The 25,736-nt window shown below is 47.2% G+C and overlaps 2 protein-coding genes across 10 annotated transcripts in view; both read left to right on the forward strand.

The window, feature by feature from the left end:
* The first annotated feature begins 529 nt into the window (after positions 1–529).
* Positions 530–9,396, forward strand: KLHL33 (kelch like family member 33). Of its 2 annotated transcripts, none has more exons than XM_046655359.1 (5): positions 530–644; positions 1,116–1,877; positions 5,805–6,729; positions 6,845–7,012; positions 7,120–9,396. In XM_046655359.1, exons 2-5 carry the CDS (start codon positions 1,133–1,135, stop codon positions 7,670–7,672), a joined length of 2,391 nt encoding a protein of 796 aa, XP_046511315.1. In that variant the 5' UTR covers positions 530–644; positions 1,116–1,132; the 3' UTR covers positions 7,673–9,396. The 2 variants fall into 2 exon arrangements, with proteins under 2 accessions (XP_046511315.1, XP_046511316.1); XM_046655360.1 differs by lacking the exon at positions 530–644 and adding an exon at positions 777–852 and having other exon boundaries at positions 1,122–1,877.
* A 10,301-nt stretch (positions 9,397–19,697) lies between these two features.
* Positions 19,698–25,736, forward strand: part of TEP1 (telomerase associated protein 1) — a 41,545-nt gene continuing 35,506 nt past the window's right edge. For 5 of the 8 annotated variants that reach the window (XR_006887562.1, XR_006887563.1, XM_046654158.1 and 2 more), the window contains exons 1-4: positions 19,704–19,888; positions 22,949–23,449; positions 24,503–24,685; positions 24,987–25,121. Coding sequence is in view for 6 of the 8 variants with exons in the window: in XM_046654158.1 (XP_046510114.1) it covers positions 22,973–23,449; positions 24,503–24,685; positions 24,987–25,121 (795 nt within the window). In the remaining 2 variants the exon portion in view is untranslated. Of the gene's footprint in view, positions 19,929–22,948; positions 23,450–24,502; positions 24,686–24,986; positions 25,122–25,736 lie in introns of all 8 variants that reach the window. The other 3 variants (XM_046654159.1, XM_046654161.1, XM_046654160.1) reach the window with 3 other exon arrangements.

Here is a 25,736-nt window from a genome sequence, read left to right on the forward strand (position 1 = left end):
GAACTGCAGGGAAAGTGATTGCCCGGATTTAGGGGGTCTCAGGATAAAAGCTGTTGTTCCTGGTAGAGGAAGTGGCCGTTGGTGTCCTGCCTCAAACAGTGAGAAGGCTTGCACGCCCCCAGCCCATCCAGTCCAGGACTCTCGTCCCTCAGCAGCTGAGATAATCTGCACTTTCCATTGTCTGGTCCTCCTCCCAGCGACCAAGGTGAGAGACAACTCCAGGCTCTTCTGAAGACACAGGTTTGGGTTTAGCTATCTCACCTCGGGACAGGGAGGAAACTACACGCTGGATGTGGGTCACCTAGGGTCAGTAGCCCTGATCCCTGCCCCTTTACCTCCCCCTGCCTCCGCCCTTAGGTGGACCCAACCGGGTTACGTTTGCGTTTCCCGTCGGTACTATATTGTCCGCTCCAGGGTCCCAGCTTTATCGTGCACAGAAAAATGGACAGTCAAAGCCCAGGACTGACCCAAAACACAGGCGTCGCTCCTATCGCCCCACGTTCTTGAGGGTCTGCAGAGTGTGGACTCTCTTTACCCGCTCCCTTTAGCCGGGTCAGGTGAACGAAGCCTTTCTGGCCTGGCTCCCTCCATCCGATCCCCACATCCTCCTTGGCCTGCGAATTTGCCTCGCTCAGCACCATGACCTACAGGTGGAAGGGGGGAGGAGGTCGTCTCCGGACGGGGCCCAAGGGATTAGGTGTCAGAGTTCGGGCACCCGGAGCACAGCCCCTAGCCCGCCAGCGCCAGCTATAATTAGCTGGGTGAGGCTACTGACCCGGCTGTGGAGTGAGTTCCCTCTGCCTCGTGGTCCAAAGCAGAGCAGGCTCCAGTGAGAGGGCAAGTGGAACGAAGGTGACAATCAGGATGGGGGCAAGATGGGAGGGGTACGCCCCCGGGTACCGGATCTTTACACATGCTTCTTGCACTCTTCACTGCACCTCGTGAACCCCGTAGTTGCACTGTATAGCCTAGCTGCTAGACCTTAGAATGGGGTGGGGGGAGGGGGAGGGGGTGAAGTAGGGAGAGGGACCAACACGTCCCTGGGCTGGAGGCAGGGGTTCCTCTGGCCTCTGTGGGTCCAGCTGTGACCCCCCTCCTCTATTTCCTCTCCTCACCTGCAGCAACCCGGGTCATGAGCGTCTCAGGCTCGGCACATCGTCCCTCGGACCCGGCGAGCGTCTCTCTTCCGGTCCAGAAAGACGGCCTTGGCCCCCCTTTGCCCGCCGCGAGAACCCCGTCCTGGCCTCCTTCCCCGGACGAGGATCCCGGTTTGCCCCCCTTTCCTCTGGAACAGCCTGGCCCCAGGCCCATGGCCGCGGGGAACCTTCCCTCTCCAGCCTTGTCGCTAGAGGAAGAAGAGGATGAGGACGAAGAAGACGCGGAGGAGCCCGAGGGGCTGCGCAGCGAGGAGCATCCGAGTCAGTTTTTCGCGGAGGCACAGCGGCTGCGAGAGCAGAGGCTGTTGCTGGACGAAGAGGTGTCAGTCGGTGGGCGAGTGTACGGGGTGCATCGGGTGATCTTGGCCGCAGTTAGCAGCCTCTTCCAAGACAGGCTGCTGGGCAGCGGAGATCCGCTATCCCCCTTCAGCCTCGACGTGGCCCCCGGGGCCTGGGAGGCCGTGCTGACCTTTGCCTATGAGGGGGTGCTGGGCCCCGCCCCGCTGGGGGATGTGCTGGTCGCCGCCGAGGTCCTGGGAGCGCCCCGGGTGAAAGCTGCGGCCCAGTGGAGACACGAGGGGGCTGGAAGCGCCCGGGAAGATGAAAAGCAGCCCAGTCAGGCAGAGGAGCTGAGGGAGAACCTGCGCAGCATCGAGCTCCTATACCAAGAGGGCGTCGGGTGTGACCTGGAGCTGGAGGCAGGCGGCTGCCGGCTGCGGGGTGAGGGCCTGCGGGGCATTACATTACTCTAGGTGCATGTGCTACCGGAATGGTGTGTGCTAGCAGCCGGTGGTTTGATCCCTATCATGGTGGTTTTGATCCCTACTGCAGTCAGAATTTCCCTAGGGTAGCCTTTGGTGTCTCTCCTGACTCATTGAGAGTGGGGCATGCGCGGCTGAGTTGTTTTCCTCGCACTGACAGAATTAGGCTGACCTTCCACGCTATCGCTTTTCCTGCGCCCAGTAACGGGGGATTTCCATCCAGCTGGCTGGAGTTAAGGATATAGTCCATGCCAGTAGAACAAGCAGAAAGTGATTGACTCAAACAGGGATTAACCAAAGGCCCTTCTTGACATCTTCTATTTAGGACACAGGAAAAGCCAGAGGAACACAGTGGAAAAACCTCAGAGTTGTTCTTTCACCTAAGTGCACTTGACACCATGGCGGGCATGGGTCCTACCGCTAATGAGCAAGGTCCGCTACTGTTTTGCCAGAATCTTAAGGCCACCAGGCCATAGCACTTTGAAGTTAATTCAACTCATCACTAGGAACGCTAAGGAGGGTTTAATAAGTTGAATATTACTCAGATTTTACCAACACTTAATGAGGCGCGAGCTACCAGGAATTTTTACACATGCCACATCTTTTAATTCTCACTGAAAACTAGTGAGGTAGGTACCATTATCCCTAGGTGCAGATAAAGAACATTAAACTCAGGGATGTTAGCTGGTCAGAACCAGGATACAAACCCACATCCACTAGCCCAGTCTGCTTTCACGAGGCCATGCATTGCCTCCTATGCAGCCAAACCAAAGACACATAAGACCTGGCAAATGAAGTCGAAATGCAGACACACAATGTTTAACACTAAAAGAGATTAGTTTAGAGATTATCTAGCTCAGTTCTTAAACTTTATTGGTCAAGAAATCAGACTTTAAGACATGTCCAAAGTCACATAGCGACTGCTCATTAGAGGAATGGCTGGGACCCAAAGTGCATCTGGGACTCTCAGAAGGAAAAGCAGCCTGTCTTGGCCACCTTGGGCTACTGTAACAAAAATGCCACAGACTGGGTGGTGTCACAGTGGAGATTTATTTCTCACAGTTTGGGAGGCTGGAAGTCCAAAATCAGGGTGCCAGTGTGGTCAGGTTCTTGTTAGGGTCCTCTTCCTGGTTTGCAGAGGGCCATCTTTTAAGTCTGTCCTCACATGGGGGAGAGAGAGATGATCTCTCTCATGTCTCTTCTTTTAAGGGCACTAATCCCATTCATGAGGGCTCCGCTCTCACACCTAATTACCTCCTAAAGCCCCCCCTACAAATACCATCACATTGGGGATTAGGGCTTCAAAGTATGAATTTGGGCAGGGGGGGGGGGACACTAACGTTCAGCCCGTAGCAGATCTCTAAAGTGTTTGTTATCATTTCTGATAGCACTAGATGGAGGGAGAATTTAAAATTTCATAGTTATAAAATTCTCACTGGGGTTTGGAATTTAAACATACTTATATCACTGCTTTCATTTCCCTAAGAAATGTTCCAACTTAATGGTGTGAACCTGTCACTTAAAATTCTAGGGAAAAATGATGAGTAAGATGGGAAATACAAGTGGTTGTGAGCCTGCTCGCTGTTGGCTCTGAGCTATAGGTTGATCGATGATCTGGAAGATGAGATGGCTTACCTTCTTTGAGAAATGAAGATTTTCTCAGGCAATGTATATTTGAAAGCTGTCTCTGATGTCTACTACTTGGGAAGCACCAAGCAACTATCTACTGCTTAAAAAGACAACAGAAAGCCGCTTCGACATCACCTGCCCTTTGAGAGAGGCAAATGTGCCACAACTGGTCAAAGCAGCCTGAGGTTCATAAGCCTCACTGGGAGCTTGGCCCTGTGTGACCTGCCCGAGAGGACTTCTAGCAGCATTTCCCCCCCTTTTTTATTATAAAGCATTTCAAACATGTAACAAACTACAGAAAAAATTAAGAACACCCAAACACCCATCACCCAGACTTGACAATTAACATTTTACTATATTTGTTTCATCTCTTTAAAAGTGTGTGTCTCTTTAAAAGAGGGCATTTTTGGGGCTAGCCCCGTGGCCGAGTGGTTAAGTTCGCGCGCTCCGCTGCAGGTGGCCCACTGTTTCGGTGGTTCGGGTCCTGGGTGCGGACATGGCCCTGCTCATCGAACCACGCTGAGGTGGCGTCCCACATGCCACAACTAGAAGGACCCACAATGAAGAATATACAACTATGTACCGGGGGGCTTTGGGGAGAAAAGGAAAAAAATAAAATCTTTGAAAAAAAAAAAAGAGGACATTTTCTCATATAACTACCATACCTTTATCACATCTAACGAAGTTAACAATAATTCCTTAGTATTTCCTGATCCACATTGACATTTTCCAAAATTGAACTTGTTCAAAAAATGTCTCTCAGAGTTGGTTTGCTCACCACAGGAGCCAATCAAGGACGCTGCTGTACTCAGGTGTACATCCCTTAAGTTTCCTCTACTCTTTTTTTCTTTTTAAAGATTGGCACCTCAGCTAACAACTGTTGCCAGTGTTCTTCTTCCTCCCCAAAGCCCCCAGCACACAGTTGTATATTCTAGTTGTGAGTGCCTCTGGTTGTGCTATGTAGGATGCCGCCTCAGCATGGTCTGATGAGCGGTGCCATGTCCGTGCCCAGAATCCGAACCAGCGAAACCCTGGGCCACCCAAGTGGAGCGCAGGAACTTAACCACTCGGCCATGTGGCCAGCCCCTCCACTACCCTTGTATTGTTCTCTCTCCCTGTTTTTATGACTTATTGAAGAAACAAGGTTAGTTATCCTATAGAATGCTCCGTTTTCTAGATTTATATGCGTTTTCCCTCATGGTTTTGTTTAACTTGTTTCTTTAGCCTCTCAATCTCCTATAAACTTGAATTTAGATCTAAAGCTTTGATAAGATTTAGGTTAAGTATTTTGGTGAGAATTCTCTGTACTTGATGCCAAGTACCTCAAACCGAGTTACATTAGGAAGCACATGAGGTCTAATTGTTTAACAGCGTTTGTTAATAGGACAGTTTCCATGTCATGAGCACCAAGCATATGAGCAGGGTACTGATAAACAAGTGTGCTCATTGCAGCCTGACATCAGCGACAGTGGATGATGAAGATCTGCCCGGATAGCCTCTGCATGGGAAGAGAAACTAGATTACTTCCTTTCTCTAGGATTCAGTTTCTTTATCTTAAAAGAAGCAATTGAACTAGATAATGTTGAAGGTTTCCGACTAAAAGTGTCATGATTCCATGAACTATACTGAGATGAAGAGAAGAGTCTGCAGAGAAAAGCTAGAATACATGGGAAATCTTAAGCATTAAATCTTGGGCAAGAGGAGATGGCAATTAGTTGAGGTCAGGCCACAGCCATTCCCAAGTATGCTACCACTTTCTGAGTAAAATCTAAGAATGGCTGATGTCAGTGTCTCTTACATTGTAAAGGAAAGAACTATATTCTGTGTACAATATGGAGAGACCTATATAAGTTGCACATTAGTCTTTGCAGTTTATTTTGTACCCCTTTTAGCAAATGCTGTCTATAACATCTTTTCACCTTGATCCATCAAGACTCTTTTTCCAATTGACCTGGATGAAAAAGACTAAAGCAATGTTTATCAAAGTGTCTTCAGGCAACTAACATGAGAATCATACAGGGTACTTGAAAATGTTAAAATACAAATTCCCAGGGTCTCCATCCAGACCTACTGAATTAGAATCATGGGCATGGGTCCCTGAAACCTGCATTTGAACAAGCACCCCATGGTATCCTGATGCACACCACAGTTTGGCCTGTGGCCTTAGGTGGTTGGACCAAAATTGGGGTTGTGAAGTTGGGCTAGTGCCTAGCAGTTTGCAACACTCTGAATTCCCCTCTGCTTCTTCCTCTTGCAGTGCACCGAGCAGCCCTGGCCTGTGGCAGCGAGTTCTTTGGCGCCATGCTCCTGAGCGGGATGAGGGAATCTCAGGGCACAGAGGTGTCTCTGCACACCATCTCTGCCCAAGACCTGCGACTGCTTGTCTCTTTTGCCTACTCTGGGGTTGTGCGGGCAAGGTGGCCAGGACTGCTGAGAGCTGCCCAGGCTGCTCTGCAGTACCAGAGCTCTTCCTGCTTGGCCCTGTGCCAGAAAGCCTTGGCACGGGGCCTCAGCCCAGCCCGTTGCCTGGCTCTGTTCCCCATGGCAGAAGCCCCTGGGTTTGAAAGGCTGTGGAGGAAAGCCCATCACTACCTCCTCACCCACATGCCCGCTGTGGCTTTGTGCCCCACTTTCCCTTCTTTACCGGCTGCCTTCCTGGCTGAGCTGCTGGACAGCGACGAGCTACACGTGCAGGAGGAGTTTGAGGCTTTTGTGGCTGCACGGTGTTGGCTAGCTGCCAACCCTGAGACCCAGGAGTCAGAAGCCAAGGCCCTGCTTCGATGTGTCCGCTTTGGCCGTATGTCCACCAGGGAGCTGCGGAGGGTCAGGGCAGCCGGGCTGCCTCCATCCCTGCCCCCAGACTTGCTGCATCAGCTGATGGTGGAGGCTGAAGTTCCAGGTCAAGAGAGGCGGAGGGAGCCTGACCAGGCACTGGTAGTGATCGGTGGGGATGGACTCAGATCAGACATGGCCATGAGACAGCCATCCCGAGGAGTGTGGTGGGCCCGGGCCTTCTGCTGCGGCGTGGGACTGGTTCGAACTGTGGAGTGGGGGCGGCTGCCTGCCCTGCCTGCCCCAGGGCGCTTCCGGCATGGGGCTGCAAGCCTGGCAGGAAGTGAACTCTACGTGTGTGGGGGACAGGATTTCTACAGCCACGCCAACACCCTGGCTACAACTCTCAGGTATGGGCCCCTGAGAGTGACAGGCCCCAAGGTGGGCAGCTGAGGGAAATTGCTGGCCCAGGCAACCACAGACTCAAAGGGTCACTCTTCCTATCTCTTGCCCTGCTGTATCCAGGTGGGACCCCAGTCAAGGGGACTGGGAGGAGAAGGCACCTTTGTGCCAGGCTCGGAGCTTGTTTCCCCTGGTCGTGCTGGATGGACTACTTTATGCCCTCGGTGGACGAGACAATGGTGTTGCCCTGAACTCTGTGGAGACCTATAACCCTAAGCTCAATGTCTGGAGGTGAGCAGGGGAGGGGTGTTTCTAAGCTTCAGGGAGAGAGTAGGGGTTTTGGAAGAGAAGGAGAGTTGAAGATGATTGTTGCCTGATCATGTTCCTGTTCTCCTTAGGCCGGCACCTGTGCTTCCTGCACCATGCTTTGCCCATGCAGCTGCAGTTTTGGAGGGCCGATTGTACGTGAGCGGTGGCTGCAGCGGGACTGGCCAATACCTGGGCTCATTGCTGCACTATGACCCCAAACTTGAGAAGCCGGGGACACTTCTGAGCCCCATGGGGGTACCTCGGGCTGGCCATGTCATGGCTGCTCTGGGTGGGCGGCTGTATGTAGCAGGTGGGCTAGGTGAGACTGGGGACCTGCTGAGCTTCGAGGCCTATGAACTAAGGACTGATAGCTGGACTCACCTGGCACCCCTACCCTCCCCCCATGTGGGGGCTGCAGGTGCTGTGCTGCAGGGGGAGCTACTGGTGCTGGGGGGCTACAGCCACCGTACTTATGCCCCCTCCCACCTTATCCATGCTTATTGTCCTGGCCTGGGCCGATGGCTCTGCCTGGGAACTCTGCCAAGGCCTCGGGCTGAGATGCCTGCCTGCATCCTGACACTGCCCACTGTGCAGCACATAGCCTTGGTTCCGACGGGCCACGAAAAAAAACCTGCTGGGTGAGTGGGGAGTGGCAGAGGATGGGGGGAGGAAATGTTGAGAAACATCATGAGAGAAGGACAGAGATTATGGGGAGAAAAAGAGAAGGCTTTATTCATGATAGTATTTTATTCTAGCACAGTGCTTTCCAACTCGTAAACTGCTTTTGTATATATGATCTTCACTGAGAAAAAGGTGGCTCCAGAATTCCCGGGGAAAGGGCACTGGGGGAGAGGATGCAGCTGAATACTTAGGTAAAGAGAGGAGCCCCAGGAGCAACTCCATGAGATTTACGGGCCCTGACATGACTCTTGGTGGGGAAAGTGCATCCAGCTGGAAAGACAGTCAAGAAGCTCCAGTAACCAAGGTGTAGGGGCCATGAGAAGACAGTCAGAAAAATGATTCTGACCCATGGATCAAGGAGGAAAAGGTGGAAACGCCATCCACAAAAGAGTTTGAGGAACGTAGGGGGAAGGACTGCACTTGCTGAGCCCTTCACTTTTCCAGGACTCACTTCTTGCTGTTCTCCAATCCCTGGGACACCTAAACCCTCTGGACAGTATTCTTTCTCACGTGACTCGTGGGCCCAGTCTAGCACTTCCTCAGCCCAGACACTGCAGGCTGTCCCTAAGAGCCTCTTGGTTTTCAATCTGAGGCAGAAGTTCCCATCTGGACATGGCACAGCATAGGGACCTGAGATGCCAGGCTGACGAGGTGGAAGCACTGCACATGGGGAAGATGAGGAGGGCAGAGGCAAAGGACGAAGGCGCCCATGGTAGGAAAGGGATGATACGAGGTTTGTGGGAACAGAGTGGAAGAAGTCAGAAGCCTGACTGGCTTCTTTCCTTCTCTTTGGGGTGAATTGAGGGATCAGGAGTGAAAACAGGACAGTTGTGGTGGGAAGTCCTAAGTTGCGGGAAGAAGCGGTGGAGAGAAGAGTGAGAGGCAGAGAAGACCCAGAAAATCTGTTTTCTCCCTTTCTTCCAGAGTATGGTGAATCCATTTCCCTTTTTCTTGGCCAGGGAAGGTTGAATCAGATGCCTCCTCCATCCTGCTCTTCCTTTCTCCATCCTGCTCTTCCTTTTTTTTTTTTTTTCTTCTTTCTTTTCTCTTCTCCTTTTTCCCCTAACAGTTTTAGTTACCTACTATTCAGGGACTATATGAGGCACTAGGGGTACAAAGGTCAGAGAGCTCCTGATCAGCAGACAGACTTGTAAACAAATACAAGTCTTACCGTGGGCTTAGAGGTATGGACACTTACCTCACACCCGTCATACATCAGACTTAGAGGTATGAGAGCCCAGAGGATCGAGGAGTGAACTCTGCCTAGGGAAAGCTTCTGTTAGGGAAGGCATCATCAATTAGGGCCATTTGAACTGGATTTTGAAGGCTGCCTGGAAACTCACTTGTTAGAGCAGAAGGAAGGCATTCCAGTCAGAGAAAAGAAGCAAGTGGGGCATGTAGTGCCCTGTATCTCCATAGCAAGGAGGAAGTCAGTATTCCAGAGGTTCTTCAGCGAATTCTGCTCCTGTTGTCAGCCTACTGTCTTCTCTGGGGCCTTTCTGAAGACAATGGCTTTCACTTAACAATTGTTTGTTCCCTCCCTCCACAAGTCCCCTAAATCTTTCCTATCTGGTAGTTTCATTTCTGACCCCTGAGCAGCTCAGGGCAAAGAAGGGCCAGTTCTTTATTTTCGTTTTTTAAGGATTTTTTCACTTTTCCTTCTTCTCCCCAAAGCCCCCCAGTACATAGTTGTATATATATATATTTTTCTTAGTTGTGGGTCCTTCTAGTTGTGGTACGTGGGACGCCACCTCAACACGGCCTGATGAGCGGTGCTAGGTCCGCACCCAGGATTCAAACCAGTAAAACCCTGGGCCGCCAAAGCAGAGCGCAAGAACTTAACCACGGGGCCAGCCCCAGGCCAGTTCTTTGTATGGGTCAATTTGCTATTACCATCATTTATTAAGATTCTTATGCTCCTAAAGATGAGATGAAGGAGCCTCCCTTGCACCTTTCTTCATCTTGGCCCTGGAGGTGCTTGACATGTTTTTGTGTATTTGTTTGAGATTTCAATATTGTATTAAGTTTTTTTTCTGTATCTTTAAGAACATAGTTGAAAATGAGGAGGGGTAAGTAGGATATATAAGAGAAAAGAGAAGAAAGATTGAAGAAGACAGGGAAGAAGGAAATTGGAGGCATTGAGAAACTACGATGATTGAGTCTTTAGGGTGAACTCCTATGAACATGTCCACTGTGATTTGTACACAATGACAGGCTTAAATAAAGGTTTCACCATGATTGAATCATTCTTGTCTGACTTTCTCTATTATAAAAATCATTCAGGGGCCGGCCCCGTGGCCGAGTGGTTAAGTTCGCGCGCTCCGCTGCAGGCGGCCCAGTGTTTCGTTGGTTCGAATCCTGGGCGCGGACATGACACTGCTCATCAAACCACGCTGAGGTGGCGTCCCACATACCACAACTAGAAGGACCCACAACGAAGAATATACAACTATGTACCGGGGGTGGCTTTGGGGAGAAAAAGGAAAAAATAAAATCTTTAAAAAAATAAAAATAAAAATAAAAATCATTCAAACTCCCCTGTAATTTGGCTCCTGTCTCCACTGCACTACTGAAATCACCCTCCCTCATTGTCACCAGGACCTACTTCTCATCAAATCAAATGATCTAAGGCCATCTTCATTCTCCTTCATCTTTCTGCAGGAATTGACTGGCTTGAAAACTGGCTCTTTCCCTAAAAATTTCTCCTCCCCTGGCTCCAGAGGTAGCACACTCTCTTGGGCCCTCTCTTCTTTCTCCAATGCAAAGAGGTGGCAGAAAACCTAATCGTAGTGTCCAAGAAGGTGTGGTTCCAACCCAGGTGGAGCTGACAGCCCAGGGTTGAAAAGTATGCAGATGGGGGTAGTTAGTTGCAGAAGTCTCTAGCTTTTGTTATTTAGTTTTTAAATTGAAGATGGAGTGAGAAGAGAGGAGGAGGTCTCTGATTTGAAGCAGAACACTAATCAGTGGTCTATTCTTCAGTCGGAGGAGCCTGATATAGGCCAAGAAACAAGTTGGGACGCTAGCCAAGTGGACTGAGATTCAGGGTAGTATTTTGACCCCAGAAGGAGAATGGAGTGAGAATCAGGAATTGGGGCAGAAACCATTCCAACAGAGTAGGCAATCATGGCAATCCAGGAATTAGGCCACTGTTTGGTGAGTGTTAGAGGCCCAGGATTCTTGTCTTTGGTCAATCAGATAATGAGCCAAGGTGTTTTAGACACTTACCTCCTAGCTTCCCTCAAACTCTTCCTTCAACCTCCTTTGTGGGTGTGGGTGGAATTTCTACTATGGCTCCCATCTTTTCAAGATTGACTCAGGAACTGGAGAGGACTGGTCACACAGGTTAATTTTTAGTATCAGTAAGCGCATTGCCTATGTGGGTCCTTTATCTCCTATCCCTAATTCTGGCTTGTCCATGTTCTTCTATCTTGCTCTATGCTCCTCCTCACCTCTCCTCTATCTCAAGCCTTAATAACTCACCTAGGTTCTAGTTTGACTTTTTTCATCAGCTTTCACGTCCACTTGGATGTACCACTATCATTAGTTCAGACTCATCATGCTTTGCTGACACCATCATTTTCCCTAGTAATCACCTCACGCTTTTCTCCCCTAATCTTTTTTCTTCTCTTGACTCATCATGTAATTCTGACCTATTGAAATAGAAACCTAATTGGTCTCTTCTCCCAGTATTTTCTCTGTCAAATACACTATATAGATTATGTCCCAGACACCTGAGAGATTGATAGCAGAAACATTTTAAATGAAAACAAAAAAAAACAGGAGGGTAAAAATCACATGAAAATCCTACTAGGTGCAAAACCAATCACCATTATTTACCCAGACAGACAGTCTGGGCTGTAAAACCAACAATGTCCAACCAAAGGAGTGAAAAACTGTACAGAAAGATTGTTTAATAGAATCGTGGACTTTCAGATTCAGAGATTTTGGAGATCATGTAATTCAAACCCTTCTTTATACAGTGTAGGAAGCCAAGGCAAGTGCCACCATCTGGATAATGGAGAAGAAGGTTTTTCAAGAGGGCAGTCTCCAAGTGACTCATCTGTCATCAGACCAAGAATGTTATTGTAGGGGCCGGCCCGGTGATGCAGCGGTTAAGTTCGCATGTTCCACTTCAGTGACCCAGGGTTTGCCAGTTCGGATCCCGGGTGCAGACATGGCACCACTTGGCAAGCCATGCTGTGGCAGGCATCCCACATATAAAGTAGAGGAAGATGGGCACGGATGTTAGCTCAGGGCCAGTCTTCCTCAGCAAAAATAGGAGGATTGGCAGCAGATGGTAGCTCAGGGCTAATCTTCCTTAAAAAAAATAATAATAATGTTATTGCAGTTGTGAGCCCCAGAGTTTGGGATAGTTCTAAGGACCTCTAGGCACATTTGGAAAAGTGTGCCCCAGTAGTCTGGAAATCAATTTCCCAAGCCCCATCCTTTTAGATCAGTGAGCTAGGTGATGCCAAACAAGGTGGGCAGTGTGCTGTAGTGACAGGCCCCTGAGACCATGAATGCCATATAGAGGATACAGGGTTTATCCCCAGCTACTCCAGCCTGGCATTGCTCCTGAGATAGGGATGTGGGTTTATTTGGACTCCAGCTGCCGCCAAGGCATTTAGGGGCCTAAAGTTCTTCTAAACGTACACCATCTTGACTCATCACCAGATGAGCAATGTGAACCCCAGTGCATGCATTTCAAGCACACTGTCACTGATGAAAGTGAACTCTCTCATAACAGAGGGAGCACTGCTTCTTTTAGATTATAGCTAACGTTCTTTAAGTGCTTGCTATGCGCCAGGCAGTATGCTAAGTGCTTTATGTACGTTATCTCATTTAAATGAGGTATGACCCATAAAAAGTGAGTGCTAGTATTATCCTCATTTTAGATAAGAAAACTGAAGCTCAGAGGAGTGAATTTACTCACCCAAGGTCACACTGTTTGTAAATGTTGAGCATATATTTAAACTCAGGTAGAAGGACTTCTGAGCCTGCTTTCTGTATTGTGCCACCTCTCCTATATAGATCCACCTCTATAGAGTGGCAGGCTTTATTCTTGAAACTCAGACTTGGACTCTACAAGTGGGAGCAATTAAGGGGGATAAATGGCATTGGAGGCTTAGAGACATGGTTCTGAGGAGTCGAACATCCAAATACTATAACACGTCCTCGCTGTGAATTTCAAAGAAGCTCAGCCAGAGAAAGGGATTCTTCCATCCAATAATCTGTTTCATTTAGTAGGATGTGTGGAGCCAGGGATTGTTTTGAGTATAATACACCAGGTGAAACTTTTCAAACGGAGGACCTTGACTGGCCCCTTTACCATATCAGCATCATCTATTCTTACTGCAGACTCAAGGACATCACTTGCTCCATTCAGGATTTATGAGACTATTTCCCTTATTCTGCAGCCTAGGTCACACAGCTCATCAATTACAGAGCAAAATTTAAACACAGATCTGTTGGACTCCAGAATGCATATTTAATTACTATTCTATATTATACCATCTCCACCGCCATCTTAGATTACTCTAACATTATAGCCAAGTATTCCAGTCTTCCTGGGACTATCCTAATTCCTGTATTTTGTTTCATTATTCCTACAAGCCATTAAAATGTTCCCCCAAGTCCCTTCACTATTTTGACATCCAAAGTTTCCTTCGAAATACCCTGTCCACTCAGAAGCAGTGCTCAAATCCTACGTGAGATCAGCTGTCCTGATCATGTTTCAATATGATTACTTTTTTGATGTGAGTCTGTACTTCTCAGGCAGGCCCCATCTTCCAAGATTTGTGGGCTGCTGACACACTCTTCTAACGTGCTCATGAAAAGGGAAATAGTTCATTTTAACAGCGGCCTTCTGTAGGCAATAATGTTAACAAAATGTCAATGGGAGCAGGTACTATTGTGGCCGAGCACTGGACTGGGAATCAAGAGACTTGTGTCCTAGTCCTAGCTCAGTCTCTGAGCAGCTGTTTCAACCTGCGGAAATCATTTGAACCCTTTGCACTAACTATCCACAGAGAAATGAATGAGCAGTTAGGAAAGCGACAATAGCTATTTGTCTCCAACTGCTAAAACGTGGCTAGCAAGCTGTAGGCAGGATTATTCAGGCTCCATTTAGAGCCTCTAGGATCATCAATAGTCCACAGCAAGGAACTCCCCTTCCAAGGCTCTCACAAGAGGCAGTGCTAAGGGTTCTCCGCTTGTAGTATGGCCTACCCTATAGACCAGGTGGTTTCACTTTTTCTCTTTATGAATTTGCCAAAAGCTAAAGTAACAAAGCCAGCCCCTCATCACCTAAATGGCTACACAAGTTCAGCAGGTCTTATAGCAGCCTCCAGAGTGTGCCTAAGAAAAGGAGCTCAGAGGCTAGTGCTCTGATAATGAGGTTGGCTGAAGTGCCTGGCCATTGTAACTTCTGTAGTTAATTTGAGTAAGTTTTTATAGTGGCTACAAATCTGGAATGTTGCCACCAAAAATGGCTTCTGCCCACTTAGTGTGTTCAAACATATATTTGCTAATATGAAAGGAGCAAGTGCTGAAGTTACCTGTTGACTGAATTTTAGACAGCAGGGCTTATTTAGTGCTAATACTCTTTAACAAATGTCCCAAAAGGGCATGGAAGTTGATATTACATTTTAATGCAAAAGACAGAAGAGTGCATGGGAACAATATGTTGAATCTGTTCATTGTCTTGTGTCAAGACTTCTTCCCAGTACCTCTGTAGGCTGAGAAACAGGGCCATTTCCCTGATTACAAAGACCAAATGCTGGGGCACAAGGGTGAGGGGGGTGCTGAACCTTGTAGATCACCACAGTGTTTCCTTGTACTTGTTGACCCTAACCCTGGAGCTGGACAGCTATTAGGGAAATGTGACCTTACTGCAAACATCCCAAGGGTTGGTCTGGATGTTGATCAACTTGATGATACCAATTAACAAACATTTGTTGAATGAATGATGAAGGAGTGTAACCAATTCCACGGATATCAATGTCCTTGTCCACATACATATGTTTGGCCCTAGGTTGGCATCTACCTCAGCTAATTCACCTCCCAAGGTGAGCAATTGCATACATGGAACTATTGCACGGTACCAATGTGTTAGGAATTAGGTGCTTGAAAAGGTTTAAGGAGAGTAGGATGACCACAATGGAATCTGACGTAAACTAGCCTTAGAGGTTGCAGATCTAGTGTTCCAGTTATCTAACGCTGCATAAAAGACTTCCCCTAAACCTAGTGACTTAAAACAACAACCATTTTACTATAATTCTCATGATTTTACATGTCACTGGTTTCACTTAAATTTAGGCAACGTTCAGCTAGATGATTCTTCGGTTCCATGTTTACCGATGGAAGTTACTTGTTTGTATGCAGCTGGTAGATGGGCTGGTTTGGAGGGTCCGAGACAGCTTTGCTCACGTCTGGTACCCTGGTGGGGATGGCTAGAAACCTAAACTAAACTGAAACTGCTAACTGAAGCACTTATATGTGGCTTTTTCCATGTGACAGTCTAAGGGTAGTTAGACTTCCTTAGCAGCTCAGGGTCCTCAGAGGGAGTATTCCAAGAGTCCTGGGTAGAAGGTACAAGGTTCCTTTGGCCTAGGCTTAGAAGTCCCAAAATATCACTTCTGCCACATACACTGGTCAAGCAAGTCACTAAATCAGCCCAGATTCAAGGAGAAATCAGAGTCCGCTTCTCAATGGGAGGAGAAGCAAAGAATTTGTGGCCTACTTTAATCTACTATACCTGGTAAGGGAGACTTGTCAGGGAAGGAAGGTTCACAGTGGGAAATGTCCCTTGAAGGAAGGGGAAAAGGGATGTTAGTACAGGGAACCAAATGTAGCGTTGTTTTGAGTCAGAGGGGTCAGAAGAAAGAACGTCCTGAAGTGCTTGTAACCTGCTGATTGGCTCCTGTGGCTATCAGGTGGCCCAGAAGAGTTCCTCTGGGATGCCAGGATCTACTAAGTAAGTGCTTGTCCATATATTGCAACTTGTGCGATGCTTTGAAGTTGGCAGTGGTTAGACTGAGCAGAAAAACAAGCTGTGAATCTAAAGGTAATTATTCACAAAGGAGAAAAAAGTCCAGTGAAATCAACAGCCTTTATGTTCCCCAGGGGCTCACACCCTCTCAGCTTCTTATCAGAGGCCTGCCCTTCCCAGTACAAAGTCTATTCCCTCCAGGAAGCTGCTCAAGGTCCCTTCCCTTCATAACCCTGTACGTCATTCCTTAATGGATTACAGCACCTCTCATAATATGCCTTGTATTTTTGTGACTCCTGCATGTGTCTGTCTCCTTCATGAGACCATGAAGGCTTGAGAAGAAGGTATGCTATATATATTTTACACACTGCCTTTTGAACTTGATACGTGCTTTACAGATATTTGTTGAATCAAAGTTGGGGAGGACAAAAAGTGTGCCAAAAAATTGACTAAAAGAGGTGAGCAATTTTAATAGATGGTAGGGCCCTTGATAAAGGGGCTTCTAAGGGCTGATTTCTCACCCCACAGAGAAATCAGTCTGGACACTACACTCATCAGTTGGACACTGCAGTTCAATGCCGCTGATCAATAGTTAGGGGTGTAGGCCATATATGGAGGAGAAAGTGATCCATCCTCTAAGAACCTGCAAATAAGGAAAATAAGATAGCCCCATGAGAGTTAACCCAGTGGGGAACAGAATGCCTCCTTGGCTCTGGTATAGTTATTTGATTGGCAAAACTGCCTGATTTAATCAGGACAGTAATCTGAAGAAAGAGTGCTTCAACTCAAGAGAGTGGCTAGTTTAGAAAAGCAGGACTCAAAGGAACAAATATTGGCAATGTGCATTTAGCACTGTCCACTGGAAAGAAAAGCTGAATTTGGTCTTTGTAAACATCTTGCCAGGTGAGAGATTTTCTCTGTTGCAGGGCAGAGAGAGTTTATCTGGCTCCCTCAAAATCCAACTGAAATATCCTCTGGGGATCAGTCAGTCGCTCTCTGACTAGAACACAATCTCTGGGAATTGGGCCCAGTTATGTACATAATTCATGCGTGGCAGGGGCATTCCCTATTAAATGGCAGTGGGGTAGGTAGTTACTGTCTCTGACTTGGTTATCATTCTAGACCAGTGATTTTCAAAATGTGGTCCCTAGATCAGAGATCAGACACACCATAACCTGAGAATTTGCTAGAAATGCAAATTCTTGGGTCCTATCCCAGATCTACTGAATCAGAAATTTTAGAGATGGGGTGAGCAACAATCCTAGTTTTAATCAGGGATTCTTAAACTTTGGCATATATCAAAATCGCCTGGAGAGATTGTTCAAACAGATTGCTGGGCTGGTCCCCAGTGTTTGACAATGCAGACCCCAGGACCCATCCCACTTGCCTAGATCAGTGCTTCTCAAAGTTTAATGTAAGTGGGAATAATCTGGGAATCTTGTTAAATTACAAATTCTAATTCAGTAGGTCTGGAGTGGGGCCTGAGACTGCATTTCTAACAAGGCAATGCTGATGTTGCTGGTCCACAGCCCACGCTTTGGTTAGCAAAAACCTAGGGCAGAGGTTCCCAAACTTATCTGAACGTTAGTATCATCTGGGGAGCTTCAAAAACTACTGGAGTCTGGGTCCTACTCTGGAGATTGTGATTTAATTGATCTGGGGTATGGCCTGGGTTTTGGAATTTTTTAAAGGTCTAGAGCAGTTCCAATGTGCAGGCCTTGCTGTCCTTGAATTTCTTTGCTGCTGCAGCCAACCAGAAAGTAAACTCTAGATCCTCCTAGTCAATCAGGAAGCAGTGGTCACCAGCCTGTATCATCAGTCTCCTCAGGTCAGATGCTTCAATGTTTATTGGACTAGCATGGAGTGCTTGCACGTGCTATTCTTTCACTGGTGGGACAGGGAGTTCCCATAGAGAGCTATAGAGTAGGAGGCCCTGAGGTTGGGACATTTATCTAAGGTATATTCCAAGGGGAAGAAGCTTTATAGATTTAGGCCTTTGAAGGAAAGTCCTCTGTGGACTCTCCTCTCTTCTTAATTCCTTCTCCTCAGTATGCCCCACTCTAGTCTCCTTACACAGCCTCTTCTTTCAGTTCCTAGGGCTTGCGTTCCCTCCCCAAACTCCTCCCCTTCCCCTATACACACCCTAGGAGGTGGTTCAGAAATTTATAGAGGGTTTTTCTCTCACAATGGTCAGGGTTATCCATAGACATTTAATGGGCAGTGCCTAAGATTGCTAGACATTCATTAACTGTGCAGGCCACTCCCACACAATGAGGAACATTCTGGAATCTCTGACAACTTTGAGTGACTTGCCAGTCACTCATGTAATTGAAAACCCATTGTAATTAGGATCTACCTTTATCTTAAACACAAGGCATTTTATGCATAGTTTAATAAACACTGAACTTTCCAGGAATGCCACTACCAAGAATATCATAGAATGATCATGTATTGCTTTGTTCAAAGATTTGCCAAAAGTTATTCATCATTTTGGAAAATCATGCCACACCAGCAACTCAGTTCATAGTATTTGAATTACCATGATAACATCCCTGTATCATGCTGCATTGGTAACTCTTACATTCAAGGTGATTGTATACAGATATGCATGCCTGTGAGTACCACATTGTGTCTTCTTGAATGTCATGCCCAAATATTTACATATATAAACACACAGTACTTTATAATAAATCACCTTCCTTCTACTATTCATTTATATCTCTTTAGACATTTTATAAATTTTTAAATTGCGTGTACAGGTAAAATACATTATTTATAAATTGTAGTTCAGGATTGTAAAGGGGACATAAAAACATTTGTTGTAAAAAGAGAGTGTTGGCTCATATGTGGAAGACAAATATGTAGATAAGGAGAACAGATTGGTGGTACCAGAAGGGGAAGGGATGGGAGGAGTGTAAAAGGGGTAAAGGGGCACATATGTATGGTGACAGATGGAAACTAGACTTTTGGTGGTGAACACGATGCAGACTGTACAGAAGCTGAAATATAATAATGTACAACTGGAATTTATACAATGTTATAAACCAATGTGACCTCAATAAAATAACAACAAAAAAAAATAAAACAAACAAAAAAGAAAAAAGGGGTGAGGGAGAGCGTTGGGACTGATGGGGTAGATGGTAAGGGGGGCATCTAAGGAAGGAAGGTGGGATCTGGCTTAATAAATTGAGAAGATAGGAGGCACCCAATTCTGAGCTGAAGCTCAGTTGTTACCCCAGAATGAAGGGAGCCTTCCTAAGGAAAGGGATATTTTCCGGAAGACAGATAATCTGTCTTACACAAGGGAGGCATATTTCTCCTGCTACTATGTGATCCTGCTCTTTATGAAATACCACCAGCATTACCATCCTACAGGTCACTTGTCACTTTCTTGAACCTTCTCTGAAAGGGTTCAGCATTAGCCACTCAGGATGACTCCAAATAAATTCTTTGTAATCACAGATCTCTCCCAGATGGACACTGGCATGCTCTCAGTTCACTCCCCCTTAATTATTCAATCCATATCTGCACCTAGTTACAGCCATTGCTGTAGACTTTCGGTCTCCTTTTATTTCTATTTTCACCAAGTAACTTTCAGATGAATTAGAAGTCTATCTTTGAACCAGGAATAAAGGTGTCCATATATAGGCAGCAAACATGGCCAAAATCTTTTCCAAGAAATGGGGTTCGAAGATATAACAGGAGAAAGGCGATGAAATTAACAAAAGAGGGGGCATTTGGTAGAGGGACAAGCCTGAGGGGCGGGAGAAAAGAACGTCAGGAAGGAAACAAAAAAGGGGGTAGGGAGAGGCTAAACTCTCGCCCCAGAAGAGACTGCAGTGTCCCCAACGCATTCGCATCGCAGCCGGGCATCTCTCCCCGCTCTCAGCTCCCAGTCCTGGGCTCCCCGCCCGGACCTGCGCGTCTCCGCCCGCCGGCAGTCCCCTCCCCGCTTCCGTCGCGGCTCCTCCTCCAGCTTCCCCTTTTCCCACTAGCCGGGTGAGGAGTCCGGTTCCTGCTTCCTGCTGCTGAGAACCGTGAAGCCCCGCGTCAGCCAGCCAGTTCCTCCAGCCCCGGGCAGCTCCGGGGAGGGTCCGAGCGCAGGTAGAAGCTGGCCCTGGCCCTGGATGTAGGGCGCTGGGCTCGGCAGCCGAGAGCCGGGGGCAAGGGCCTGGCGCAGCCAGTTGGTAACCTCGGTGGACTCGGGTGGGGCGGGCGCCAGGTGGGGTGCGTCTGCCCAGTTCCTCCGGGCATCTCAGGGAGGGGGTGTGGTGTGTGAAAGGGAAAGTGAGAGGGGAAGGTGAGAAAGCTAGAGGAGAAGGATGAGGGAGGGAAAGGGAGGGACAGCAGCGGCTAGAGGGACAGGAAGGGGAGGGAGGAAGAGCAAAGTGCTGATGAGTCTCTCTCACTTTCCTGCTCTGTGTGCTCCTTGGAAGGAGAGAGTAGCTGCCGCAGACGGTGGGATAAGCACTTTTGGTAGTAACGGAAGCCCGCGGTGTGCTTAAACAGGATAGGTTATCATACAGCCAACTTCAGAGTGAGGTGGCTATTAACGTGTTAACACGGCAAGGTCTCCAAGACATACTAAGTGCTGAATAGTGTCTAAAGTATGATCCTCTTTGTGTAAAAAAAAAAAGGGGGGGGGTGGGCAGCATATACATATATTTGTCTGTGCATAGAAGTGTCTGAAACTGTTCATATAAAACTTTTGGCAGTGTTTATCTCTGGAGAATGGAATTAGAGCTGGAGGAGAGGGGACTTTTACTTTTCTTAAGTCAGTTCTGAGATTCCCCTCTCCTCTCCCAGGGGGCTTACAGAGTGCAAAGACATCAGGGACATAGTACAAAGACATAGTGCAAAGACATGAGAACAGGGTACAGAGGTCATCATTCTTGATGTAATTTGTGCACACTGATGTCCCATGAGATATCCATTGTCCTGGTCTTGGATTGTCAGTCTGTTCAAGTCTTTTTAGAATTATTTCACATTCCTGTCCATAAACTCTTACATATTAAGGTTTAAGTGATTGACTTAACAGAATAACTTATTCCTAAAATACTTAAATGTAAATAGGAGATAAGCATTTGCCCAGGTAAGTAAATACATTCCTAATGATATAAGCTCAAGCATTCTCTCAGGCAGAGGTTCTTAATTTGCAAATAATGGAGATTCTAGGAGATCCATGGATGGACTTCCTGAAAATTGAGTGCAAGACAGTATATACTCATGTTTTTCTGTGAAAAAGCTCCATAGCTTTCAGCAGATTCTCAAAAGCCTCTGCATCCCACAGACTAGGCATTGTAGAAACAATGATGAATAAGGCTAAAAGGGTCTGTCCTCAGGAACTCGTAACCTGGTGGGATGAAAGACAAACAATTACAATACAGGGGATGTGTTCTATGATAGAGGAGGTAGGGTGTTTCAAGAACATAGGGAGGACCACCTAAACCAGCCTGGGAGCTGAGTGTCAGCAAAGGCTCCTTTAAGGAATTGACTATTAAATTGAGGCCTGCAGAGTGAGACGAAAGTAGAATTTGGTAAAGGAGGGGTTGGGGGAGAGAGTGGTCTTGGTAGAAGGAAGAGCATTCCAGGTATCTGCCTGTGCAAAGATCCAGAGTCAAGAGATACCTTGAGAATGCATAAGCTAAAAAGAGTTTGTGTGGTTGAAGTATAGAAGTAGATGGGAGCAGCAGTAAGAGATGAAGCTGGGAGATGATCAGAAGCCAATTTATGTGTGTGATGCTGGCCATATGGAGGTGAACAAGACAAAGGGGCCCTGACCCTCGGGAAGTTTTATTTTAGTAAATAGAAACAGTGAACGAGTAGGCAAATAAGCAAACAAGGTAATTTTTATCATGATAAAATAAACAAGGTGATGTAGTAAATGGTGGTGGGTGTGTATGGGGGAGCTCCTTTAGACAGGTGTACATACTGTGTGCCACATGGACTGGAGGGTTTCAGCTAAGCTGGTAGCAGGTGGGATGGAGAGAAGTGGATAGACTGGAGAGACATTGACGGAGTAGAATCAATAAGATTTGGTAGTTTACTGCATGATAATAATAATAACAAAAAACAATAGCTTTCATTTACTGAACACTTACTAAGTGCCAGGCACTGCTCTGAGTGCTTCAATGAATTTTTCCTCATTTATTCCTATGAAAACTCTATGAGTTAGGTGTTTATCTCAATTTTGTAGGTGAGGAAACTGAGGCACAGAGAGTTTAAGTAACTAGCCCAAGGTCCCAAGTAGATTCAAGATCCCGTCAAGATTCAAACTCAAGTCTGTTTCACTTCAAATCCCTATAAGCAAAGGGGACAAAGGAGAGGAATGGATTTGGAGAAGAGGTAGGAAAGGGAGAAAGATGATACATTTGGGAGCTATGGAGTTTTTGGTACTTTTGAGTCATCCAAGTGGAGGTGTCTAACAGGCAAATGGATAAATGAGGATGAAGCTCAGACAAGATCTAGGTCAAGGAATAAACTTGTGAGTTGCCAGCATAGAACATTATTTGGAGCCACAGAGTAAGTGAGACCACCCTGGGAAAGTGTATGCAAAGATTGCAATAGAACTCTAGGAGCGTCAACATTCAAGGAATGGCAGAGAAAGAACCCCCAAGGTGTGGTCAGAGTTGTAAGAGGAAAACCAGGACAGTTGCACCATGGAAGCCAAGGAAAAGAGGGTTTCAAGGAAAGAGTGATCAACAGTGTCATATTATACTTGAGAGATGAAGTAAGATAAGGGCCAAAATATGCCTATTCCTCTAGTAACAAGAATTCCATTAGTTAACTAAGAGGATAGCTTTGGAGGAACAGTGGAGACAGAATCCCGTTTAGCTGGCTGAAGGGTGAGTAGGAGGCAAGGAAGTTGAGGTGGTGAATATAGACAGCTCAATCAAAACATTAGTTTCTCTGGAACTAAGAATCCAGAGTCTAGATTACAAATGAGGCCCCTGTACTAAGATGGGGTCACACCGATAGCCCTGGGGTCTCCTTCACCACTTTATGAGACGATATGTCTCTTTCCTCTCCAGCTCTTGATTTTTTCTTTTTATACTTCCCTGCTCCTAAGCTTCTGCCTTACCTTTTCCCTACACTTCTCCCTTAGAATACTCCCTTTTTCTCTCTAGAATACTCCCTGAATTCATCCTTAGAATGAAACTAATCCTAGAAAAAGAAACATAGACTCCCAGTACAAATGCGTTTCTGGTGCAGCCAGGTGTTCATCACCTGTCTTTCTTTCCTTCTAGGCATATGCTGGTTGGACTCCAGCCATGGAGAAACTCCATGAGCATGTGTCTGCCCACCCAGACATTCTCTCCTTGGAGAACCGGTGCCTGGCCACACTTCCTGACCTGAAGACCATGGAGAAACCACATGGGCATGTGTCTGCCCACCCAAACATCCTCTCCTTGGAGAACCGGTGCCTGTCCACACTTCCTGACCTGAAGACCGTGGAGAAACCACATGGGCATGTGTCTTCCCACCCAAACGTCCTCTCCTTGGAGAACCGGTGCCTGGCCACACTCCCCATTCTAAAGAGCACTGTGTCTGCCAGCGCCTTGCTCCAGCGTCTCCAGACATTTCACCCAGTGCAAGCTGATCTGTGCAGCCTGAACACCAGCAACCACCTGCTCTCTGAGCCTCCAACTTGGAGGGCTCAATACCTCTCAGAGGGCCTAGGCCTTCTGACCTTCCCCGGGGCCTTGCAATCCATCTCTGCCACAGAGACAGTACAGGAAGCAGCTGTGGTAATAGCTCTAACACTTGTCTTGACTCCAGCCATGTCTGTTGGATGCTGCGGTCCCTAGCTTTCAATGCCACAGTATCTCTCTGTGATGCTCTTATTGCGTATCTAATTAAGAAATTCTGGACAACGAGCAAAAACAGTCCCTGTCCTTAGAAAGCCTCTGCTCAGGAGGAAAGTCAGTATGATATTGCAGTAGCAGAGTCAATCAGGTGCTTTTGAGGTCTTACATCTGGCATAAGACACAACTACTATACCCTGGCCACTCCCCTCTATGTGCATGTGCAAACACATGTCCACTTGTACACATCTATATAAGCACATTTACTATATAGGTCAGAATCAGTAGACAAACACACATTCCTTCTGTGGGATTTGGACTGAGGGAAAGCCTAATTTGGGCCCTATACTGTCTCTGTCAATTACAAGCGATACAGCCTTGGGCAAGACTCTTAACCTTTTGAAGCTTTTAAGTTTCTCACCTTTAAAATGAAGTCTACCTCATTGAAAATCTACCTCACAGGTCATTGTCAGGATTACAACTACTGCCACCTGACGTTTATTTAGGGCTTTGCAATTTGCAAAGAGTCATAGATGTATTATCCCACTAATCTTCTAATGGCCCCTTCAGGTAGGTGGCAGGGAATGAGGAAGCTGAGGTTCGGAGGTTAAGCAGCCCAAGGTTACTGGGGGATTGATCTGGGACTTGGCCCTTTTTCTTCTGACTTCAAAATACCTTAATAGCATCATAGGAAGGGTATTGTGAGAGTCCCCAGGCTCCTTGGCTGTGACATCAATAAGGAGATGAAAGCAGGGGCAAGATCATGAAGCATCTGGGCTAAAGCTCAGAAGGTTGAGTTGGGACTGGTGGTGTGTGTGACAGTGAGAGATCATTGTGTCCGACAGAACAGATCAGGGCTGGGGTGTGAAGGGAGAGGAGTTTAGGGGCTTGAAGATAGATGTGGACTCTTCCTATCCCGGGGAGCTGCTTTCAGATCTGTCTATGTTTGAGGGGCAGTGGGTGCATGCTGTGATTAATAACTGCTACCATCCCCAGGGTCACTGGTCCTCTTCTGAAGAGAAAAGGCCAGGAGCGGAGGAATGGGCAGAGGCTCCAATGCCTTTTTACAGTCTAAGTTTCGGAGAGGAGGAGGAGGTGGAGGAGCTGGCTCTGAAGCTTACCTCTGGGGAATCTGAATCGTGTCCTGAGCCCACTGACCGAGCCCTTCAGGAAAAGAAGGTAAAAGTTCCAGAGTTGCAGAGAGGCTAATGGTGGTGGGGGGGAGGGCATGGGGTGGAAGGAGTGGTGACCAAGGGCTGAACCAGATCCCCTCCACAGATGGAAGGGGAAGGAGGGGGCATCACCCAGCTCTTGTTTCCGACTTCCTAATTCCCTTTTCTAACTTTGTGGTTGGACAAACATCTTCCTGAATCTGGGGTCCATTCCCTCTGTCTTGATTTTGTAAGTCGGCCTGAGTGGGTGCTTAAGGTGGTCCTTATCCCTCTCTCCTCCTTTCTTCCCTCTCTTTCCCAATTCCCAGATGGCTCTAATGAGCTTGCTGTGCTCTACTCGGGCATCAAATGTAAACATGAAAGATGCAGCTGACCCAACCCCGGCTTCCCTCTTTGAAATCTGTAGTGAACTTGCCCCTTTGGAGCCTGAGTTTATCCTCAAGGTATTGTGGCCTGAAGGAGGGGGTGGGAGTGGGAAGCTGGAAGGTGGGGAATGTGGTTGTGGTATGTGAAGGGAATGGTGACCAGCCTCATCCTGGGGTTGGAAGCAGCTTCACTTAGGAAGGGAGTAAGATCTCCAGGTGAGTCTGTGGCCTTAACCCTGGAGTTCTCTGAGGAGTCAGGGTGATGGGACTGGGGAAGAGTATACTGTGGTTCATTTGTATAGTAAGTACACAGGCTGAGTACACAATGCTAGGCCTTGAGGGTCATACCAACAGATATAAGGAAACTTGGACCCAGCTCTTAAGGAGCTTAGAGTATTGTTAGAGAAGCAAAACACTCCCAAATATCATATAAATGAAAATGGAGTAGTCGATAGTGAATACTTCAGAAGCAGAAAGGAGGGGAAAAATGTTTTCTATGAGGCTTTGGAAGATGGCAGATTTAATCAGCAATTTGAACCCTGGGTAAGTTTTTGATAGACTTTGGTGGTGGGATGTCTTCCAAAAAGAGAAAAGGCCTGGTTGACTTTGGAGGTGCTCAGGAGAAGACGTGCTGCAAAGGTGGACGACGGGTAAATGCTGGAGGATGTGGGAGGCCAAGGCCAGAGGCTTGGC

Source organism: Equus quagga, chromosome 2, assembly GCF_021613505.1.
Source record: "Equus quagga isolate Etosha38 chromosome 2, UCLA_HA_Equagga_1.0, whole genome shotgun sequence".
Classification (NCBI taxonomy): Eukaryota; Metazoa; Chordata; class Mammalia; order Perissodactyla; family Equidae; genus Equus; species Equus quagga.

Excerpts from the sequence above, each read along its gene's own strand:
- KLHL33 (XM_046655359.1), top strand. The coding sequence starts at position 1,133 with ATGAGCGTCTCAGGCTCGGCACATCGTCCCTCGGACCCGGCGAGCGTC. Across the intron at positions 1,878-5,804 it reads AGGCGGCTGCCGGCTGCGGG|TGCACCGAGCAGCCCTGGCC; the intron begins GTGAGGGCCTGC and ends TTCCTCTTGCAG. Across the intron at positions 7,013-7,119 it reads CCTAAGCTCAATGTCTGGAG|GCCGGCACCTGTGCTTCCTG; the intron begins GTGAGCAGGGGA and ends TGTTCTCCTTAG.